General features: G+C 36.5%; 3 protein-coding genes across 4 annotated transcripts; 1 reads left to right on the top strand and 2 right to left on the bottom strand.

Moving 5' to 3' along the window:
• The first annotated feature begins 1,565 nt into the window (after positions 1-1,565).
• Positions 1,566-8,285, top strand: LOC147539575 (uncharacterized). 2 transcript variants are annotated; one of them, XM_086640990.1, is made up of 6 exons: positions 1,566-2,226; positions 3,100-3,164; positions 3,330-3,541; positions 4,586-6,104; positions 6,363-7,650; positions 7,731-8,285. In XM_086640990.1, the coding sequence occupies exons 3-6, from the start codon at positions 3,480-3,482 to the stop codon at positions 8,003-8,005; spliced, it is 3,144 nt and encodes a 1,047-aa protein (XP_086497116.1). In that variant the 5' UTR covers positions 1,566-2,226; positions 3,100-3,164; positions 3,330-3,479; the 3' UTR covers positions 8,006-8,285. The 2 variants fall into 2 exon arrangements, with proteins under 2 accessions (XP_086497116.1, XP_086497115.1); XM_086640989.1 differs by lacking the exon at positions 3,100-3,164 and having other exon boundaries at positions 1,847-2,226.
• Positions 8,286-9,645: 1,360 nt separating this feature from the next.
• LOC147539574 (rac-like GTP-binding protein ARAC7) lies at positions 9,646-12,591 on the bottom strand. Its single transcript, XM_086640991.1, has 8 exons — positions 12,204-12,591; positions 11,920-12,007; positions 11,703-11,812; positions 11,518-11,581; positions 10,934-10,998; positions 10,768-10,833; positions 10,565-10,671; positions 9,646-9,956 (listed from the first exon to the last, which is right to left on the bottom strand). The coding sequence occupies exons 1-8, from the start codon at positions 12,303-12,305 to the stop codon at positions 9,920-9,922; spliced, it is 639 nt and encodes a 212-aa protein (XP_086497117.1). The 5' UTR covers positions 12,306-12,591; the 3' UTR covers positions 9,646-9,919.
• A 4,647-nt stretch (positions 12,592-17,238) lies between these two features.
• On the bottom strand, positions 17,239-19,981 carry LOC147539573 (ADP-ribosylation factor-like protein 2). The gene is made up of 5 exons (XM_086644346.1): positions 19,754-19,981; positions 19,527-19,637; positions 18,859-19,021; positions 18,022-18,102; positions 17,239-17,585 (listed from the first exon to the last, which is right to left on the bottom strand). Exons 1-5 carry the CDS (start codon positions 19,816-19,818, stop codon positions 17,448-17,450), a joined length of 558 nt encoding a protein of 185 aa, XP_086500472.1. The 5' UTR covers positions 19,819-19,981; the 3' UTR covers positions 17,239-17,447.
• Positions 19,982-20,657: the final 676 nt, after the last annotated feature.

The raw sequence follows: 20,657 nt of genomic DNA, 5'->3' as shown, positions 1-20,657 counted from the left end.
ACGTGATACGGGAATATTCTTCTACTTTCCGTGATATCTGCGACAAATTATCTCAAATTAAAAAATAATGTTTAAGATCAGTATGACCAAATTATGGCTCTTTATATATTTAATATATCAGGAGATGTGGTTTAATTCCTCTCAAAAAAAAAAATCCTCTCAAAAAAAAAAGGAGATGTGGTTTAATTAATGTTCAAAGTCAAATATTGTAGTTTGAATTCAGATGTATTTGTCGATGATCATTATGAGATATAGTATAACGGCTCTAACATATCAATTGAAGGTCTAAGTCGTTTGGTCGTATTCATGAATCTCAATTTAAAATTTAAATCATTGATCTTTTTCTTTTCAGTCGTGATACTATGCCCGGTCCCTCTCCCACCAAATTTAGAGAAAGTTTTTGTGTATTTGTATTTCTTGAGCAGTATTTTGACTCCGCAGAAGGCATTCAAACAAATTTTCATTAGCGGAGGGTTCTTTTAGCAGTGCCCCAATGTGCTACAAGCGGGCGATCAAAAGCATCCAATTCCCATTGACTTTTTCGTCTCCTTTTATATTTACTTCGATTTCTCTTCTAAAATCTTCTGCGAACTCTCAGAATTTTTCGTATTTTCATATAGCTCACATTTGTAATTTGTTCTTTAAAGAAAGAGGTTGGAGAAAGACTTCAAAAGACCTTCATCATTTGTTAAAGATCGGTTACCCTGTTAAATATTTATATTTAAATCTAATGTTTGAATGGTTTTTGAAGTAACAAATCCTTTGAAAAGTATATTTACCATCAGTTTTGAGATACTTTCGAGTGACTTTGAGGAATAGAAAAGTAGTAATGGACTAAAACGAGTCCGATCAATATTCAGAATCATTTAGGAGGATTGGACAATTTAATATCGTACACAAGCTCTCAGACTAACGAGTTTGAGAAAGTAAACATGTTCTTGGATTAGCCTGTCCGAGATACTAGTTTCAAACTGGGCAGCCCAAAAGACCATTGTCATACTGGGCAGTCTGAAAGATATTAGGGCAAATCGTTGATCAAAGCTGATTGATCTGAATCAAGGGGTCTACCTTGTAGCTCTTTGTCAGATGTCTTTATGTCTTTGACAACGCCCTTGCTTATGTGGTTGGTTACCTAATAGAAGTCGTTGATCAAAACAGATTGATTTGAAGCAACAGGTGTACCCTGTAGCACTTTGCCCAGATGTCTTTACCAACACCCTTGCTTATGTGGTTGCTTAATAAAAGTCGCTGATCAAAGTTGATTGATCTGAATCACCCGATGTACCCTAGAGCATTTTGCCGGGATGTCTTTAACAAGGCCATTGCTTATTTTATTTTGATTTGATATGTTAATGGAAATCCACCCTAATAGTTAGTATTTGATAATCTTTTTGTGAGGGTAATTTTGTCCAAAGAGACAGATTGGGTAGTGAGTGATGAGTTTGATGACCTTTCAGTGACTTTGAGTGAGTGGGAATAAAAACTAAGAGAGATAGAGAGAGATGGCAACAACAACAAGAGGAGGATGGCAGGTCAAAAAGGAATCTCAAGTGAGAATATAGACCTTTTTCAAAGAGTATGGTTAGGGTCCCTATTTTTAGTGCTTTGGTTGAGTTAAAGTTTTTGGGTATGGTTAAGTTAGGTTAGGGTTTTTCTTTCAACTTTATTGCCAAAAAACTAGGGTTTCAATGTACAAATGAATGATGATAATGTAAGAACCTATGACATGGGTCATGTTGTATCTATGTCATTGGTGACTCAACTTTCTCTTTCTAACATTTTCTCTCTCTAACTAACCACCCCATAGAATTTTACATACAAATGTCATGACATAAATGACATTGATGATGACATGTCATGATCTGATCACTAATAAGTCATATTGTTTTACAATAGATAAAAGTAAAAAAAGAAAAAAGACAAAACAACTCACACACTCTCTTTCTCTCTCTATCTATCTATCTTCTCTCTTCTTTGTCCATTTTCTCTCTCTATCTTTCTCTTCTTTCAAGAATCCCTTTGAAACCCTAACTCAAATTAGGGTTTGGGTGGTGGGTTTTCATTATTTTCACTGGATTCTCTCAAATTTCCCCAGCTAGAAAAATACTCTTCTTCTTTCTCCAGCTTTAGGCTGTGAAATGATTATTTCATTTTGATGGATTTCCAATTTGAGCTGCTTCAAAGAAATCGTTTTATCAATTTGAGTCTTCTTGACTGGTTTATAAGGTAAGAAGCTGATTAATTTTAATTTTCCCTCTCTATATATAATTTTCCTGTTTCTCTGATTTTCCGTTTAATTTTCATTAAGGAAAGTTCTTAATTCATATATCTAAGGTGTAATTTAATTAAATTTACCGTTTTTACTTTCACCGTTTAAATGTTAAGTCGAAGAAATTTACGTTGAAATTCATACGATTATCTAGGTTTTGGGTTAGATTTCATTTTTGTTGAAGTAACTAAAGCATTTTTCCAAATTAGGGTTTACTATTTAGAACTTGCTTTTCCTTTTTTAGATACATAATTTGCTTCATTTTTTCATTCTTAACTTTGTTATCACATGTTGAAAAACCTAGATACTAAGAATCGTAGAAGATAAATGATAGAATATATATTGTTAGTCGAGTTAAATTCGTTATTTTATGTAATAATATTCAATTTATAACGACGAGTTCATTTAATATTAATTGGATCGTAATTGTTCACTCAACTATTTAGTTTTTATGAAGTAATTTGTAATTAATGATGTAATCGATCTATAAGATTTTTCGATTTTTTTTTACTTGTCTTAGTAGTACTGATTACTAGCTAAATAATTAGTGACTTGAATATGTTGTTGAAGTTATCATAATTGATAGCTAAAATGTGATCGTCTATAGTTGATCGTAAAATGTGATCGTCTATAGTTGATCGTAAAATGTGATCTTCATACTTTGCATTTTAGTCCAAGAACAGTGGGTAGTGTTATTTCTCATCAAACCCTAATTTTTTTTGTTATTAATGTTTACTTTGTTCAACTTTTTGTTTTGTGATTTTGTAATCCTTTTTCTTTTTAATCGTATCTTTGCGATATGGATGGTTATTAATTGGTGATTTTGTTAGCTTGTATGGTAATGACTAATGGGGGTGTGAACGGTTTCAACACCTCGCCCATTGTAAGGTCTTAGGTAAGAGTCAAAGACTAACTTTCTATTCGTATATTGCTTTCTTCTCTTCCTGAATTATACAATAGAATCTTGCCATCTAATTCGTATCCGTTCTTGTCTGCCACGTCGATCGCATCGGTTCGTAAGTAATTCTGACCACTTGCTCTATATATTCATTCTATCTAGGGATTGGATGCTAACTTTGAGGGACGCTGTATCACTTTCTTCTCTTTCGAGATTAAGAGATTGTTAAAGAGGCAACCAACAGCGGCGGAAGTGAGTCAAATCTCTTGTATAGTCCTTGAACTCTAGCAATTCCAACATTAATCGGAATATATGGATCCTGATGCTGCTGCTCAGAACCAAACGGCCGCAACGTGCAAACACTTCTCTATTCGGTAAACTCTTAGATTTTTATTCTGAATCACCGATCCTAAATATGTTTGAGATTTTCAGCAATTGTATCAGTTGTTATTCTGTAATTCGCAAATTTTATTTCACGGAGTCAAATGTAAGCTTGTGATCTTCTAATGGTTGCTATGCAGATGCTAATCACAACATGTTCATATCTTTTTTTTTCTTTTTTGTTCTTACATTTGCTTTGATTGATGATGAGAATGACGATCTGCGCTAGAGGCTCACTGTGATGGTAAGAGAGGTTACAGGGAGTGATTTCTGTCAGAAACCCTAGCCGCGCCATCTTATTATCCGATCTCCTATTTTTTCTGGTTTTACCCCTACTTAATAATTCTAAATATCTAGTATATTTCATTTTTTAGGTTTCTTTTTGCGTCAATCTAGTTACATATGAATACTATATTGGGGTTAGGGCTACATGTTTTGGGGATCATAAGAGATTTCTTGCCGAGATAAACAAAGAAATGGAACGTAGTCTTTGGATACACCATGCCTATTTTTTCCAATCACTTTCTCTGGTCTTTACATTATCAGATCGGATCTTGTCAAAATTTTCATGCTTAGGCAAGGGAGCTAATTTTTTCTATGTTTGTTCTTGTTAAATACAAAAGGTCGAGGTATAATAAAAAAGAATGCATGCCTTAGGGGGTGAATATAGTTGCATGACCTTATAGTGATATTCATTTCCCTTTTTGCTGTTCTAATTTGTATTCTTTAACTACTCTTTAATCCTCAAAAAAATTTGCGTTCTTGCTTCATAAAGGGAGCTAATTTTTCTATGTTTGATACAACCCTCTCTACATTATGAAGCTTTTTTCAATTTACTGTAGTGACTTAAGACATAAGACTCATAACCGAAGGACTCAAACCAATCATAAAAATGCATATAACTTCTTGAGATATGCTATCAAAATTTAATGCTGATAGTACTTGTGAAAGTCAAATGTCTTATGTTTCTTGTCATAACTACAGATTTCCGCTCTGTATGTTTATTTACTAACAAATTGTTTCTGTCATGAATGCAGAGGATACGTTGCTAGTTGCCGAACTAGAGATGTCAGAGCTTGCTGGCCGTTTCCTTGGGAACTTCACAGCAACAGGGACGAGGAAGTACTTGCAAGGCTTCCTCTAAGCGTTCCCTCATTTAGCTGCTGGGATTGCCCCGATTGCAGGAATGTAAATGTTGGAGGAAGAAATGAGAGCAATGAACGGAATGCATCTATGCAGTTGGATGACAATACAGAACGGAATGCAGCTCAAGGGTCTAATGGGGCGATCTCTCCTGTGGCGCAAGTTAAACCAAGCTCGATAGAAACCATGGATGGAAGTGAGTCAGATACTATAATGACTAGTGCTGAAAAAGAGAAACATAACGCAACCCTCTGTGAAACTTCAGTTGCTTCGCAATGTGTGGTTCCTCATAACAAGGATGTTTCGAAAGAATCTTCCAAAGTTTGCACTGGGAAAAGATCCACTAAAATGTGTTCCAAGGAAAATGGTGGAACCAAAGGGAACAATCAAATGCAGCTAAATGAACGAAGTATGGAAGTAAATGAGATTGAGGATAACTCCTCTGAAGATAGCGAGAACTCAGGCAATCATGATAGTTGTCCTCAAGATCTTCCCAGACAGCCTGACGTTTCACGTGCTCCTCATGTAAAGCGGCCAAAAAAACTCCGCGCATTAGCTGACATCTTCAAAAGTGAGGTTAAAGTTTCCGAAAATCATACATCTGAAAATGATTCACCTCCTAATAACATCAGTGGCAGAACTACTAGATCTGAAGTAGGCAAATCTGGTGCATTTGCAGAAATTGATCTTAACGTCCTTCCAGATAGTGATGAAAGTGAGGACGGAAATGATGAAGGGGTTTTTGAGTTCAGGAAACGAGAAAAAACGCAGATGTCTCCACATGTCGATAATGATATAGTCGTGGTAGGAGATGCAAGTACTGGAAATGCTACGACTTCAAATTTTGGTTCTGGTCCCAAGAGTTCTTCGATGGGAATAAAAATTGACGATAAGTTTACCTCAGAAAAGAAGAAATGCAAGAGGACTAGATCCGGAAAGGAGCAGCCTTCCTGGAAATCTGGGCAAGACATAGAAACTGAATCTGAACACACTAAGAGTGGAATTGTTCCTTCTAAATCAAATCAAGATGCATTTGGTGGACGAGGTCTAAATCTTGATCTCAAGCGTTCTCGAGAAGCGAAAAGAGATGATAAGAAAATTATTTCAGACAAGAACATTAATCGCTCTAAGTCGGCAGATCCGAAGGTTTCATCAATGAATTTGCAGGATGACATGCCCAGGAGAGAGCAAGTCATAAGGAACGATGTGGAAAAGAAGGATAAGGCAGCTGGAACGTTTCCATTAAGTTATACAGAATTCTCTGTGGCAGACGAGCACAAGTCTCCAGATCATATTAATCGCCGCAAGAAAAGAAATATAACTAAGAAACAGAATGGCATTTCGCAGGCTAAAGCTGCAGACAGTACACCTCATGTTACTGGTTTTGGTTCTTCCCCAAATTTGCAGTCAAAGGTATGTGAATTTTCTTAAATCTGCTTTATTAGCAGTCGGTTTTTTAGAAATATGGCGTATTTTAGTTATGTCTATTTTCCGACCCTACTTCGACTTATTTTTCGAATCTAACCACTTCGTTATAAATTGCAATATCTATAATGAGCTATTAAAACAGGGTTACTATCTGAACCATGTATCCTTCTATTACTTCTGTCTCTATTCATGTTTCTCTTTCTCTAGAGCTCTTCAAACGATGCAATTATGTTGTTATTTCAGGCATTATGTCGAACTAACAATTTTGAGAACTCTGATGATATTCAAAAGCAACCGAATAAGTTCGCCACTCAGACCGAGGGAAGAGCCAAGGTAACATCAAAACAGAGAGCTTGGGATGATATCCCTGTAGAAATTGTTGAACCAGTGCCAAAAAACCTGCAAGAAAGGCGTATTTTGAATGCTGAAAGGACTACTGAGAATAGCTACTCAAAAAAAGCTGAAAAAATGAAGGAAGCTGGTTCACATTGTGGATTACAATTTGGCAGTATGATGAAGAGTATACACCTTGAGCATCATGCTGGTTTGCAGACGAATCATTTAAGCACTGACAGAAATATCGATTTTGTTAAAGGTGACAGTGTAGGCGTAAACCCTCCGAAGAATAAACAAGATAGTTTCCTATGTCCTGCCAACCGGTCTAAAATTGACAACTTTAATATTAGCGGACCTGAACGATCTCATAGATCAATGGGAGTTGGAGAATCTGCAAAGTTATATGATAATCCATCAGGAGCTATCCAGTTTCCTAATAGAGATTCTACCTTGAACTCTCATGAGAATACTACTCGGATCAAGGAAGTGGAAGCCCATGAAAGCCCTGCCGCTACTCATTCGCGATCCTCAGAGGCGCATCAAAGGCATCAGAAAGCTCCAGGACAGGTTTCATCTAGGGGAGGAGGTCAACTCTGGTTACCAAACCGTGATCCTTTCGAAGTTATCGGCCCTGAAAAGTTTGTTGCTGATTCTAATCGGAAACGAATGGTTTCTCAATCTGAGGAACCATCTCGAAGAGAATTTTTTCGTAGGGGTTATAATATCCAACTTGAAAACACGGTAAGGAATTCTGAATACATCAACGTGAAGAGAGTAAATTGCCCAGGTCCATTTGTACCAAGAGAGAGTAGAGAAGAGACTCGCCCGATGAACATGGGAGGATTGAACTTGTTTCCAGAGGAGACCATGGGAGCGGTGGCTTTGTTGAAACTCGGGCATGAAGACCAGAAGTTCGCTAATCCCTCACCTACTCCTAATGATTTTCAGAGAAATGATGTACCATCCACCAATATGAATGCAAGTACTGCAAAACCTTCATGTGATATGTTCGCTAATAATCTGAGTTTCGATAGAGATGGTCGTTCATCGAAGAAGAATGAAAATATGGTAGGAGGATCGGCGAGTAAACTTTCTGATAGTTTCAACCCTTATTCTGTCAAAACTCAAGAAAAGGGAAACCAAAAAAGAAAGCAGACAGCTGCACAACTCAGAGGCCGTAAACCAAAGAGTTCAGGTAAAAATCATTAATCAGTTCAGTTCTTGTCTATAATCTACGGAAAGGATTCTCATCTGCTTTTAACATTCCATTTTCAGGTCCATCCCGAACAACGGAAAATCCAACCGCCCGATTTGAATTGAAGGCTCGTAAGAAAAATGCAGCAACTTTGCCAGTAGCACCCACTGGCATTTCTGAGATATGCTCTGTTAACCAAAATCCTGCGGATTTTACTGTACCTGGACCTGATAACATTTACATGATTGGAAGTGATGATCTGAAGAAGAAAAAGAAGGGAAAGTCGAAGGAAAAACCAGGCCCAAGTAATGAAGATTCCTGTAAGCGGAAGAGGCAGCCGCCAAAAAAGAAATGATTGAATACCAACGGTACCAGTGCCCTAGAGAATTCCAGAACCAGGTTAGTCAAAATATCAAACTTTCGTTGTCTAAACAAATTATGGATACCAATTTGTTCAATATTTTGGGGTGATTCAAATACCTTCCTGACATGCAGTTTTTTTTTCTCTGAGAGTACTTCAAATGCTAGCTTAAATTTGAGAATTATGACTAAATTAGTTTTGTTTTTTTTAATTCTAGTAATAATCATTGATACAACATTATAATTGGTTTAGAAAAATATATGATTTGAATGCATCTTATTATGTTTCTGTTTTTATATTGATTTATGAGATTTTAGTAGATCGGTAAATTCACATCGGTCAAAAGGAAGATATAATTTGATCATTCCTTTAATGAAAGGAGAAAGTAAATCAAGTGGCTTAACTGAATTGAGGAATTCAGTTTCATGGAGAATGTTGTTAGAATTGCTTCAAATGATGCAAGAAGAACCTTGCTATTGAGCAGAGTTCTATCCTGTATGTCACGGTTTCTTGCTTCGGAGAGACAGCGCAGGATTGACATAAACATCGAGCCCTGTTAGCCGTTTGTGTCGTATGCATGTATAGCAAAAACCCATAGTTCTTTTCTCTCTAGGCAAGCTCGAAAAATCGGGACAAAGACCTAGGGGGGCAACAACGACTAGCTATCAGGCAGGATATCTTCCTATGAAGAAGAACAATAGGAATCAAACCATAAAAATGAGACATAAAACAAGAAGATACTAAGTGGTAATGGAGTTAAATAGAGAAACATAGAAAGAAAACGAGAGTTATGAGAACAATTTACCAGCCAGTGGTAATGGAGGTTGAAACCTTCAAATCTTGAAGAAAAAAGTGGAGTAGAGAGAAAAGTTCGGTTGGGGAGGGAGAGGTGAGAACCCCTAGATTTGAGAAAAAAAAGACTTTTGAATAAAAAAATTAGAGCTGTTGAACCTGAACGGACTTGGTCGACGCTAGGTGGTGCATCCCATGGGCCGACTAAGTTGACTTCCCACGTCTACTAGGGCAACCGGTGTGTCTTCGGGTGATATCTTGACATTGTCCCGGTACACTCTGTTCCCCATCTATAGCCGGAGACTCTTTGTTCCGTCACTTTTCTCATTAGAAGAAAATCAACAACTTACTACAGGTTGTAATAATGTTGAATTTTGCTCACATCAACAAAATTACATGGTAAGTATGACAAATGAAGTTTTTTCACAATTTCTTTCCATCACAATACCTAATGCAGTCTTTTGATTAGGGTACCTAATTCATTGTTTCAACAAATCCATATGAGCTCAAAACACCATAATGTTAGCAATCACACCTTTTATGTTTCTTTCATTTTTTTCCTATGTACATCTCAAGGACACATTTTGATCAATACTCTTACCATGATTGTACATAGAATCAAGGTCTAATTATGTTCCCTTATCGTTAAGGTTTAGTATACAACAGTATTTGCTTAAGCGCAAATGAATTTCATCTTGACCTTTCAATGCGAAGTGTGAACCATGTATGTGAGAAAATTGCAGGAAAGGGCATACTTCTGTGACTCCTGGGGACTTGTTTGTCTTTTTCTTGTTGAAAGGGGGACTTGTTTGTCTAATTAGAAAGATTGAACATATTAAATCTCACAACAAACCAAACACACTTTCCACATTGATCAAACCCAAGAACGAAGAGAACAAAAAATTCTCTCTGCTAGTAAGGTAGAAAGAATTCAAGAACCACTTGGGTATAGTAAAGTAGAAGAGTTCAAGCCACTTGGGGTTAGAAGAGTAATTTACTACAGCCGATCGATAAAATCCAAAAAATAAAGTACATAAACATGTTAACAAGCAAAATGATCATGCACAATCAAAATTGGGTCATTTACTCTTGCAACCCATCACCTGTTTCAATGGCCTAAGCAGCAGCACAGCCTCCTGCACAAATCACACTCCTGCACAAAGGAAAAAAAACGAGTATCGTGGCTCAGTATCTGCATTTTGTTATTTGATGAAGGATTTTTGATAACTTTCAATTTTGACTGTTTCGTCAAGGTCCATTTTTTGAAACAAGGTGTCCTACAATTTCGACTATGAAAGGAAGACGAATTACTAGCATGAAGATGTATCACGTTATCAATATATGTACCATTAAGTATGTAACACACCTAAAGATTCAATCTTTTCATTACAAAAGCAATGGCTTCTCTGCTTTGTAAAATTATGCTTGAGCTGTGAATATTTGTGAAAATACACAGTACACCAATTGGACCCTAATTGTTAGGATATCTTGTGTGGAAGGACTAGGCGATCAGTTTATAAGATCCGAGGGAAATTCTCGCCTCTTTATCTGGCTTTTGAGACGAGAGAGGACCAACACCACCCAAAACACGTAATAGAGCTGAAGGAATAACAAGTCTCACCTAAATAGTCTACTAGTGTTAAAATCGGTGCATGAGAGAGATTGTTAGAATAATCCTACATTGATTATGAGAGGAGCACAAAAGTACTAGAAACAAATGTCAATAGGTTTCGCAATGCTTAGATGTGTTTAACCACTTACATAATTGTTCGACCTGTACTCCTTCGCCTTTTCATCCTCGGCATCTCTTTCCTCCTCGGAGGTTGAAGAACAACTTTGATTGCATTATCAAAAACAGCTTTGATATTCTATAGTCGTCAAAAGAACAAAATTTGAGTCGTTACAATGAAAGACATTTTTTTTCTACATCGAAACATAATGGAATTAATCTATCATTCAGTGACCTGTTGAGTTTTAGAACTACACTCAATATAAGCAGCTGCACCAATTTGTTTCCTTAGTTCTTCACCCTAAACACCAAACAGTAAACAGGTTAATAATTAGCTTCTTATGGTAATTACATCAACAACCCGGGAGTAGAATAAGACATAAGGAATGGCGGGTATGTACTTGAGATGACGTAATTGCATCAGAATCCATATAATCGCCCGAGTAGAACCTGCTATCACGAAGATCTGTGTGCAGGAAAAATGAAAAAATTAACTAAAAGTCTAAAACCATTGAACGAAACACATGTATAGAGAGAGTGAAATTTGGCAACAACTGCAGCATATTTTTACGAGTTGTCCTATCTCACAGATGTACTCATGACTCATGAGTAGGTGACGAACTCACAAGAGCCTGAGGTTGACCCGTTATTAGGCTAGCCTGAGTCCTGATAATAGTTCCCTCTGGTCTTCTATAGAGGCTTAATTGTGCAACATTTTTCGGGCTTATACTAATTATCCTGGTCATTTCATCCCCTAGAAGACAGCTCATAGAGAAAATCTTGGTTCTACCGTGGAAGATGAGTGAAAAGTATAAGAACTACATTTTGCACCCAATGACTAAGTAATTGGGCATAGTTTGCTACTTGGACTTCGAAGAAAGTCCTTGTGAATCATGAACAAGAGTCATTTCCACACACACGAAAATTCATTCATAAGTGGGTGACTATCAAATTCTTAGTCTAGCTAGTACTTGAGAATAGTTACCTAATTTTGTACCAACTAGAATAATTGGCACATTAGGTGCAAATCGACGAAGTTCGGGCATCCACTGGTTAAAAAACAATTCAAAAGAAGAATTAGTCAATCCTTGAACTCAACAATACTAAACTTAGAGCAAGAGACTAAATATTTTGAAACAACTTGAAAAAGATAACCTTTTAGTTAAGTACCTTCTTAAGAACATTTTCATAACTAGCCCTACTAAGTAAAGAGAAAGCCAAAACAAAAACATCTGCTCCTCTGTAACTAAGTGGTCTCAACCTACTATAATCTTCTTGACCTGTTTATCAAATCAAGAACAACATTTATGTCAATAGGTAAGAAGATGAACAATCAAACCCAGATTTTATAATCCAAAGAGAAAATGAAATCTAAAAGAGTGAGTACCTGCAGTATCCCACAATCCCAAGTTCACAATGTTTCCATCCACAGCTACATTAGCACTAAAGTTGTCAAACACTGTGGGTACATAATCCTGCATAAAAATGAGTCAAATTTGTGTGGGTATGGGAGATATAGAGAACCCCATAGCCATAAAACCCCAAGTTGAAGGAAAAAAAAAAATCTAGTCCCAAAATGAGACTTCAAGGTTGAATAACTTAAACCCATAGCCATAAACCCCAAACAAGAGAAGGAAAAGAGGAGAAAAAGCAGTTGGAAGATGAACTTACAGTTGGGAACTTGTTACTGGTATAACAAATTAGCATACATGTCTTCCCAACTGCACCATCCCCAACTGTCACACATTTAATGAACTTTGAAGCATTCATCATCTTCTCCCCCAACCCTTCAACTAACTTCACCAGAAGAACAACTTCTATTTCCCCTTTCTCTCTCTCTTAGTTTCTCTCTCTCTAGAAAATAGATGATAAAACAGTCTTCAAGAAAGCAATCACTTTCTCTATGTTGTGATTCAATAAAAACAACAAGAACCCAACAAAGAGTGATTGGTAAAACTAGACATGCTATCAAGAAAGCTCTATATATAGAGAGAGACTAGAGAGAGACCTATTTCGAGGTTCTCAACATGAGTCAATGAATGAAAACAAACACCTCCCCAATGTTGGGGTTAATTCCCATTTAGCCCCATATGTAACCAATTTGCCCATTTCACCCTTAAGGTTGTCCAACACTTCTTACAAATCATTATTTTTTAGTGCAAGTACAATTATATTTTATTTTTAACTTTTCTTCCGAAAGCAAATAAGTTTTCGTTCATTTTGAGGTTATATGTGTGTTTGTAAAATATGGATGTGTCATTTCTAGTAGTATTTGATCATCTGTTTGGTTATCGTATTGTCTTCGTTATATGACATTAACGTTTGTAATTGTATATGGTCATTTTTTAGATTTATTTTTTGAAATAAATTGTTGGGAGTTATCATTGTCTTTGAATTCTTTCTTAGAATTGTTTATCCACTTTTTCTATTAATATGTTTGCATTGAATCTTTCTTTCTTACTGTGTTTTGTACTGGAGTACAAAGACGTTTCTTTCTTACAAAGAAAGAACCCCTCAATAGAGATGAAGATGAGAAAGAAGGAAAAAAAAAAAAGAGAAACAAGGGATACAAATAGGGTGAGAAAAAAGTTTGAAAATGATGAAGGGCAATGTTGAAAAAAGAACAAGAAATTTGAGAGAAGTCTCAATTTCAAGTTTTTTTTAGTTCAAATACAAGTTATATTTTGCTTGATGAAAACTCACACATTTGTAATTTGTGTGGTTAAACATCCAAATGTAATGCAACTAATACAAATATAGTTTGCAATCCTTTTTGTAACTAGTTGCAAATCAGATGCAATCATTTTGTAATCAGCCGCAAATCTTTTACAATTAGTTGCAAACTTCTTACAATTAGTTGCAAGTTACAAAAAGTATATAGAGAGATAGATGAAGACTATGAAAAGTTGAGTGAAGGCCGAAGAAAAATATTTATACGAATCCTTGACCAAATTTCCCAAAAAGAACAAGTTAACTTTCATAGACTGTTAAAGGTAGAGTACCCACAGAGACGAGTTGGATAGTTTGAGGATCACAAAGATAAGTTGTCTTGTCAAGGACCATGTGGGAATTAAGGGCATTGGTAAAATCAAAACAATGAAATGTGTCATCCATAGTGGGATTCATCTGAAGTCCTCAAATTAGGGTATTCACCAGATCCATCCACCACCCACCAGGTTGGTGTTGGTTAAAATCTAATGGTCCTTAATGTATGGATATGGGGCAGGTATTTTTTGTTTATTAATATCTTGATGCTTTACATTTAAGTCTAGGAAGAGAAAGTGAGAGAGAGAAGGCTCTTTAAGCTTACTTTTTGTCCCTCTCAATAAATTTGAAATGCAAACGGGAATATTTTTTTGAAATGAAGAAAAGAGGATTTGTGTGTTGTGTGTGTGGGGATCCACATAAAGCTTCTTCCTATGGTGGTTGAATTGTTGTAATGTGTTGGTGGATTCCAACTAAATGAATGGATTGATGGGCAAGCTACCTTTTCCTTTTTAACTTCTCAAGCACACCTTGTTTAACTCCTCAAATTCTTGAATATGTGCCCTATAACTTTTGACAAACTGTTAACTATTTTAGTGGAGTATTTTATTTCATGAAAGAGTTGGCACACAATTAGTTAAATCACACAAAATGTTCAAGATTTGATAGGTACAATATAGAATCTGTTGTGGATTATTGACTCGATAAGTATCCAAATGGAATCGAAATAAAGTTCCAACATAAAGATCAAAGAATTTACATAAGAATTATTCACAAGCAAACCTTTGGATGTTTGTACTTGTCTTTAAGTTGTAGCCAAGTATTTGAGAAGCAAAGAGAGATTGATAGGACCATATAATATTGGTGGTTGATTTGGGGGAAACAAGAAAAATTTCTGAGGAAAAATGTGGAAAATCCAAAAAGCATTCACCAAACGCACCTTTCAAGTCGATGGCAAAAAGTTGTCGGCTGGAGATGGTCGCCGACTACCAACGATCTCTTTCTCTTCTCTCTTTCTCTCTCTATCTCCCTCCTCTCCTTTTCTCCATCATTCTCTCTCTAAGTTCCGACGAAAAGAATGGTGCTTTCGGCGGAACACTTCATCTGATTTTCGAGACCACGGTTCATGCGAAGGGGCCTCCCCTCGTCGGAACATAAGAAGATAGTAGACAGAGAGGGAGAGATAAGAGAGAAAAGAGAGAGAGAGGGATGAAGATAGAAATAGTCGGCGACTACCAGCGATCTCTCTATTCTCTCTCTCTCTCTTCTTTCTCTCCTCTCCCTTTCTCCATCCTTCTCTCTCTAAGTTCCGGCGAAGGGAATGGTGCCTTCGCCGGAACACTTCATCTGATTTTCCAGACGACGGGTCATGCGAAGGGGTCTCCCCTCGTCGGAACATAAGAAGATAGTAGACAGAGAGGGAGAGATAGAGAGAAAAGAGAGAGATAAAAGAGAGAGGGATGAAGATAGAAACAGTCGTCAGAAGTTAGTGTTGTTCCCTTCGTCGGAGTTAGCGTTGGCCCTTTCGTCGGAGTTAATGGTCGTCGGAGTTGATGGTGGCAGGGAGGGAAGATGAAGGAAGAAGAAAATGAGAAAACATTAGAAGTGGGTGGTGTTTGGAGGAAACAAAAAAATATTTGTTTTGACCTTAAACTTTGTACTCCGAAATTTTTTCTTATTTTCCCAAATCACTCACTATAATATTTCCTTCCAGATTCCATGTGTAGTTGTAAAGCTTTCAGTGAAATCATGTGAACTATAAGTTAGATTTTTTTTTTTTATAATGTCGAGAAATGATATTCTCATTTATCTTTGTGATGATTAAGATCTACGATCAGAAATTGAATTTCTCTTTTTCCAGTTGATGAAACAGAGTCAGCAAGAAATGAATTTGAAATCTGAGTTTAGAATACCACCTCGTCCTTTTTTAGGTTAAATTGATATGTCTATATAGGTTTGGGCGGTCTATATGAGATGACGTTATGGTAAGGCATTGGTCTTAATAATAGCCACATGTTGATGGTCATTTGGAGGATTGTATCTAATGATTGTGTATCTTTTGACACTCTAAGATTTAACGGTTTGTGTATGAAAAGTGATGGTTGGCCTTCAACGTCACATTGTTTTTGTTCAAGTTGATCTGAACCCGGGATACCAAGCTCGTCTCAGTTGATTTAGGACTCTAACTATGTCATGGCTCAATTGGGTAAACCTCGTCTTGGATTAACCTCCCCTTGCTTCAAGACAGTACGGGGCCAAGGTGTCGTGCAAGTTTCCGCATACCTCCCTCTCCACTCTGAGAGCCAGGACACAACTGTTGCCAGAGCTGATCTATCTTTTCATGTTGGTTTGTGTTTAAGCCAAAGCAGGGCAAAAGGTGTCGTAGAGACTCATGTTGACCACTCATCAAGGCTCAGGTGGCAAAATTCCATCAGATCCACCCTACTGATGGTTGTGACGCGGGCAGGTCGACTCGTATGTATTATACTCATCCTTTTGACTTCTTAACTTAGTCAAAACTGACCCATATATGACTCCACACCTTTGATTGAATCATTATCATTAGCATAGAAGTCATGTTTGGTTGACTTATCAATGTAGGAAACAAAGTATTCAAATTCAAAATTTAGAGATATTCAAAGAATCTTTGAAGACGAATCCCTTAACAATAAATTCAACTATATATACATCATTCCTGCAATTAATTGAGAAGGCAGTGAACTCTCTTCATGGTATTAGACCCTAATAAGATCCTAAACTAAAGCTACTTCAATGACTTCGTCTGACTCAATATCCTCAGCTGAAGCTATTAATGCATCAATGCCCTCTCCTTCTATTACCCAACTGCCTAAACTAGGCTACTTCGATGACTTTGTCTGACTCGGTGAAAACTATCAATAGATCAATGCATCCCTCTCTCTCTCTGAACCCATTCTCTCACAAACTCTATGAAACTGTACTCCTACCTTGAATTTGCTTTCTCTGCAAAGAACACAACAAGAGTTCATCTTAAACTAATGATGTAATTTCAGACTATGAATGAATATCTCAGATAAAGATAATGTCCGATGCCCTCTCAACTACCCGCCAGATTCAAAACTTATTCTTCGTACGCTTCGTTGGTTGAACTCTGAATACTCACCATTTGTTACTGTTATAGAGACTCGTAAACATCTTTCGACTTTCAAATAATATATAACCTTTACTTTCAGTCAGTAGGCTAGGCTTAATCAAAATCAGTATCAATACTCCATTTCTTCAACTGCATTCTTGGCTAAGAGTCAAAAACACTCGCAACCAGTTAGTTCTTCATCTGCTTGGGTACCCTATAAACAGCAAACATATTCCAGAGGCCGTCCACAAAATGTCAAGGTAAGGCGGGGTCGATCAAAGTACTATTAATATCAACCAGCGTATTATTATTACTACAACCCGAACAAACTTCATACCAAACCTCATACTAGTGAGAATATCAACCACTTATTACAGGTTGTAATAATGTTGAATTTTGCTCGCATCTTCATAATTACATGGTAAGTTTGACAAATGAAGTTACCTAATGCAGTCTTTTGATTAGGGCACCTAATTTTTTCAACAATTTCATATGAGCTCAAAACACCATGATGTTAGCATCCACACCTTTAATTTTTCTTTCGTTTTTTTCCTATGTACATCTCAGAGAGACATTCCGATCAATACTCTACCATGATTAGACATAGAATCAAGGTATAACAATGTTTCCTTCTCGTTAGGGTTTAGTATACAACGACATTTGCCAAAGCACACATGAATTTACAAAATTCATACTTATTCTCCTTCCTAAAACAATTTATAATGGGCCTTTAGGAGGTAATTGAACCAATTGTGAAATTTTACATCCATAGAGTACTAAGACTTGGGTGCTTTGAAAAATCTGCAGAGTTTGATCTATTAATCAAGGACATAGATTCTAGAGGCAATGTCTTGAACTAACCAATCGAATCCCTCGAGTAATCCTTCGCCAGTGTATGCACTACAACCCACAATCTTCCAGTGTCGAGTTTTGTCCATAGCATCTAAATTTAGTACCTGCATCAATATAAAGAAATTCAGATACCCATTTAAGAAAAAGAAGAAAGATGGAAATTTCATAAATGATTCATCACTAAATGATTCATTTTTTCACTCGTTTCGCCCAATACATGAAAGATTTCTTGATGAATAGCAATCCGGAGCATGCCTAATTAAATTGTACAATTCATGTGAGAAGAATACTTGGTCTAAGACCAGGCTTCATTTGAAGAAATTCAAAGTAGGTACTAAATCATAGCATTAGGATCAAACAGATTCAGATTTACGATTTGTAAAGAACAAACACAACCTTAACCTAAGCCTCGTGTATATATGAACTTTGATTGATTTAAGTCAGGAGTAATATCATTCACTTTTGCCGTATCTGTAAGCTTCTGCCAAGACCATATTGAACAACCATGAAGCAGAAGTTTTTATGAAAATGTAAATTTACCTTAGCTATCTCTGATGGTGTAAGAGCACCTTGTATGTCCTGCTTATTTGCTAGTATCAGTAAGGTTGCTCCTGACAATCTCTGTTGAGAGGACAATTAAATGAATAAGAAGTCGATTCAGAAAAACGAAGGAGAAGAAACGAAAGGTACAGTTTTACTGTGAGCATGATTTAGAGTAGGTCTTGAAAGTGTGTACAATGGATACTTGACTAGCCACTTAAGGAACTGATAACGATAATAAAATGGAAGTTACTGTCACAGGGTATAGACCGGGAATTTTAGGTTTATACCACACATACACACACATGTAAAGTTCTCAAGGTCGACAAGAACTACTCTTATATTCCTATTCAACCCATCTAGAAAGTGGCATACTATCCGCATGGAGATGGCTCTAAACTTCCTGACTGATTTGAAAAACTCGAGTATATTATACATGGAAGATAAAATCAAAGACCGCAAACAAACAGAGTAACAGAAAACTAAAATAGACTTTATTGAGGAGATAAGGTCTAATGGTTGACAAGCCACTTGAAAGAGGCAACTGGAATGGAGTGCTTTCATCATACAATGCATGTCGAACAAGCTATTCCGATCACAATTCGTGCCTGATTCGGGCTGGCCTGATCAGGAAGAGATTCTAAGAGAGACTACTGCCATACCTATTTATGGTATACTGGTATTCAGGAAAGATGTGTTAAACGGATCAATATTTATTTATTTCAACTTGTTTTCATGGGTCATTATCTAAAAATTTAATGGTAGAAGTAGTACCAAGATCAGTTCAACTGTTTAAGTAAAAATAAAAGCATATCCAAAGAAGAGGAAATGCCATACCTCTTCTTTCAAAAGATTATCGAGCTCCATTTTACAATCATCTAGCCTTCTAACATCCGAACTATCGACTACCCATACCAAACCATCAGTTTGTTCAAAGTAGTTCCTCCAATAAGACCTTATTGTCCTTTGACCACCAATATCCCATATATTAAGAGTATACCTAATAGAGCCACAACACCAAACAGAAATCTCAATCAGGAAATTATGTACCCGAATTATGTTATGAAGCATCCTTTTACAGTCAAACGAAACTATGTTCACCGACAAAACATTGAAAGTTAGAAACCACTAAAGAATGGTTTTTGGGTTTTTGCATCCTCCGGAATACATGAATTTCTTTGTATTTTGTATTTTCTTATATAAGTAGAGAACAAAAAACTGTCTCTTTTGGCCAATGAAGCTAGAATATGAGTTGTAATAGAAGAATGATATTGAACACATGATGACCTACCCATCTTCCTCCTTCATTAAACAAGACCCTAGCAAGTTCAGAACATCTAAATGCAGCTAATAATCAAACAATAACAACAAAAAGACCAAGTTTGATTCAAAATAACCTAACTTACTAAGAAAATTAACTACGTATACGAGGTATTCGACGAATTGACTCACAGAATAAATAACCCAAATCTTGATTTATGTATTGTATCAACAAAGAAGCTTACTTTTCGTAGTTGATGGTCTTGATATTAAAACCCAAAGTAGGACTGATAACGCTAGTGTCTTCGCCATTAATTCGTAGAACTATTGTTGTCTTCCCTGAATTATCAAGACCTCTGTAAGCATAAAAATTAAATGAAAAATGTAAATGATTACACTCCCATGATGGAAGAAAGTATAATGAATAAGAAGGAAGAAAGAGGAAGAGGGTGGTGTTTATGGTTGAACTTACACCATGAGAATTCTCATCTCTTTCTCTTTTCGTTTGATTTTTCTAATAATACTGAGAAGTCCCATTAAAAGGAAGAGGATTTGAACTTCTTTCCTCAAAGATGAATGAGTTTTAAATCTACAAAATTTTCAGAGATCAAAAAATCAGAAGTTGTTTCATTCTAGAGTCTCTCTCTCAACTCATGAGGGATTGTTTGGGGCTGAACGATTTTTACCGTGGGCACATACCACCTTTATTTAGGGCCAGTGTTTTGGGAAAATAAGTAAAGTTTCCGGAGCAATAAGTTTTGGGTGGAAACAAAATATTTTTGTTTCCTCCAAACATCACCCTTTTAATTTTTTATTCTTTCTTCTCCTCTACCTCAACTAGAACTCTGGCGACTTCCACCGGATCCCGGCGGCTTCCACCATTAACGTGGGCGACTCTAATTCCGGTCGACTCTCACCCTCTCTCTCTCTCTCTCTTTTGTTTCTCTCGCTTCATCCCTTTTTCTCTCTCTCTCTCTTTTGTTTCTCTCTCCTCTCCTCTCTCTTTTGTTTCTCTCTCTCCTCTCTTTTCTCTCTCTAAATTCCGGCGAAGGGAATTACAAATTTAAGTATCTCTTCCTTTTCTCTTCTCCTTCAATCATCTAGGTTATTCTTCCCTTCTTCTTTATAGATACCTAAATCTAGTTGAAAGATTGACCATTTTTCGATTTACTTATTACAGATTTCACAAGAACTTTGCACTTATCTGGTAACGCTCTCTCTCTCTTTGTCTTGCTCGGTTTATTTCTTTATTTTATGGTTTTTTTTTGGTTTTGTATGTCAATTGATTAATTTTAGGGATTTGAACTGTTCATTTGTGTTGATAGATGTGTTTTGAGTTTTGGCAGGAAGCTTTATGAGGGCTTTCTATACGGAAT

Source organism: Eschscholzia californica, unplaced genomic scaffold, assembly GCF_041429995.1.
Source record: "Eschscholzia californica isolate CP2 unplaced genomic scaffold, dmEscCali1.0.p SCAF_5, whole genome shotgun sequence".
Classification (NCBI taxonomy): domain Eukaryota; kingdom Viridiplantae; phylum Streptophyta; class Magnoliopsida; order Ranunculales; family Papaveraceae; genus Eschscholzia; species Eschscholzia californica.
This window is presented reverse-complemented; position numbering and strand designations above follow the sequence as displayed.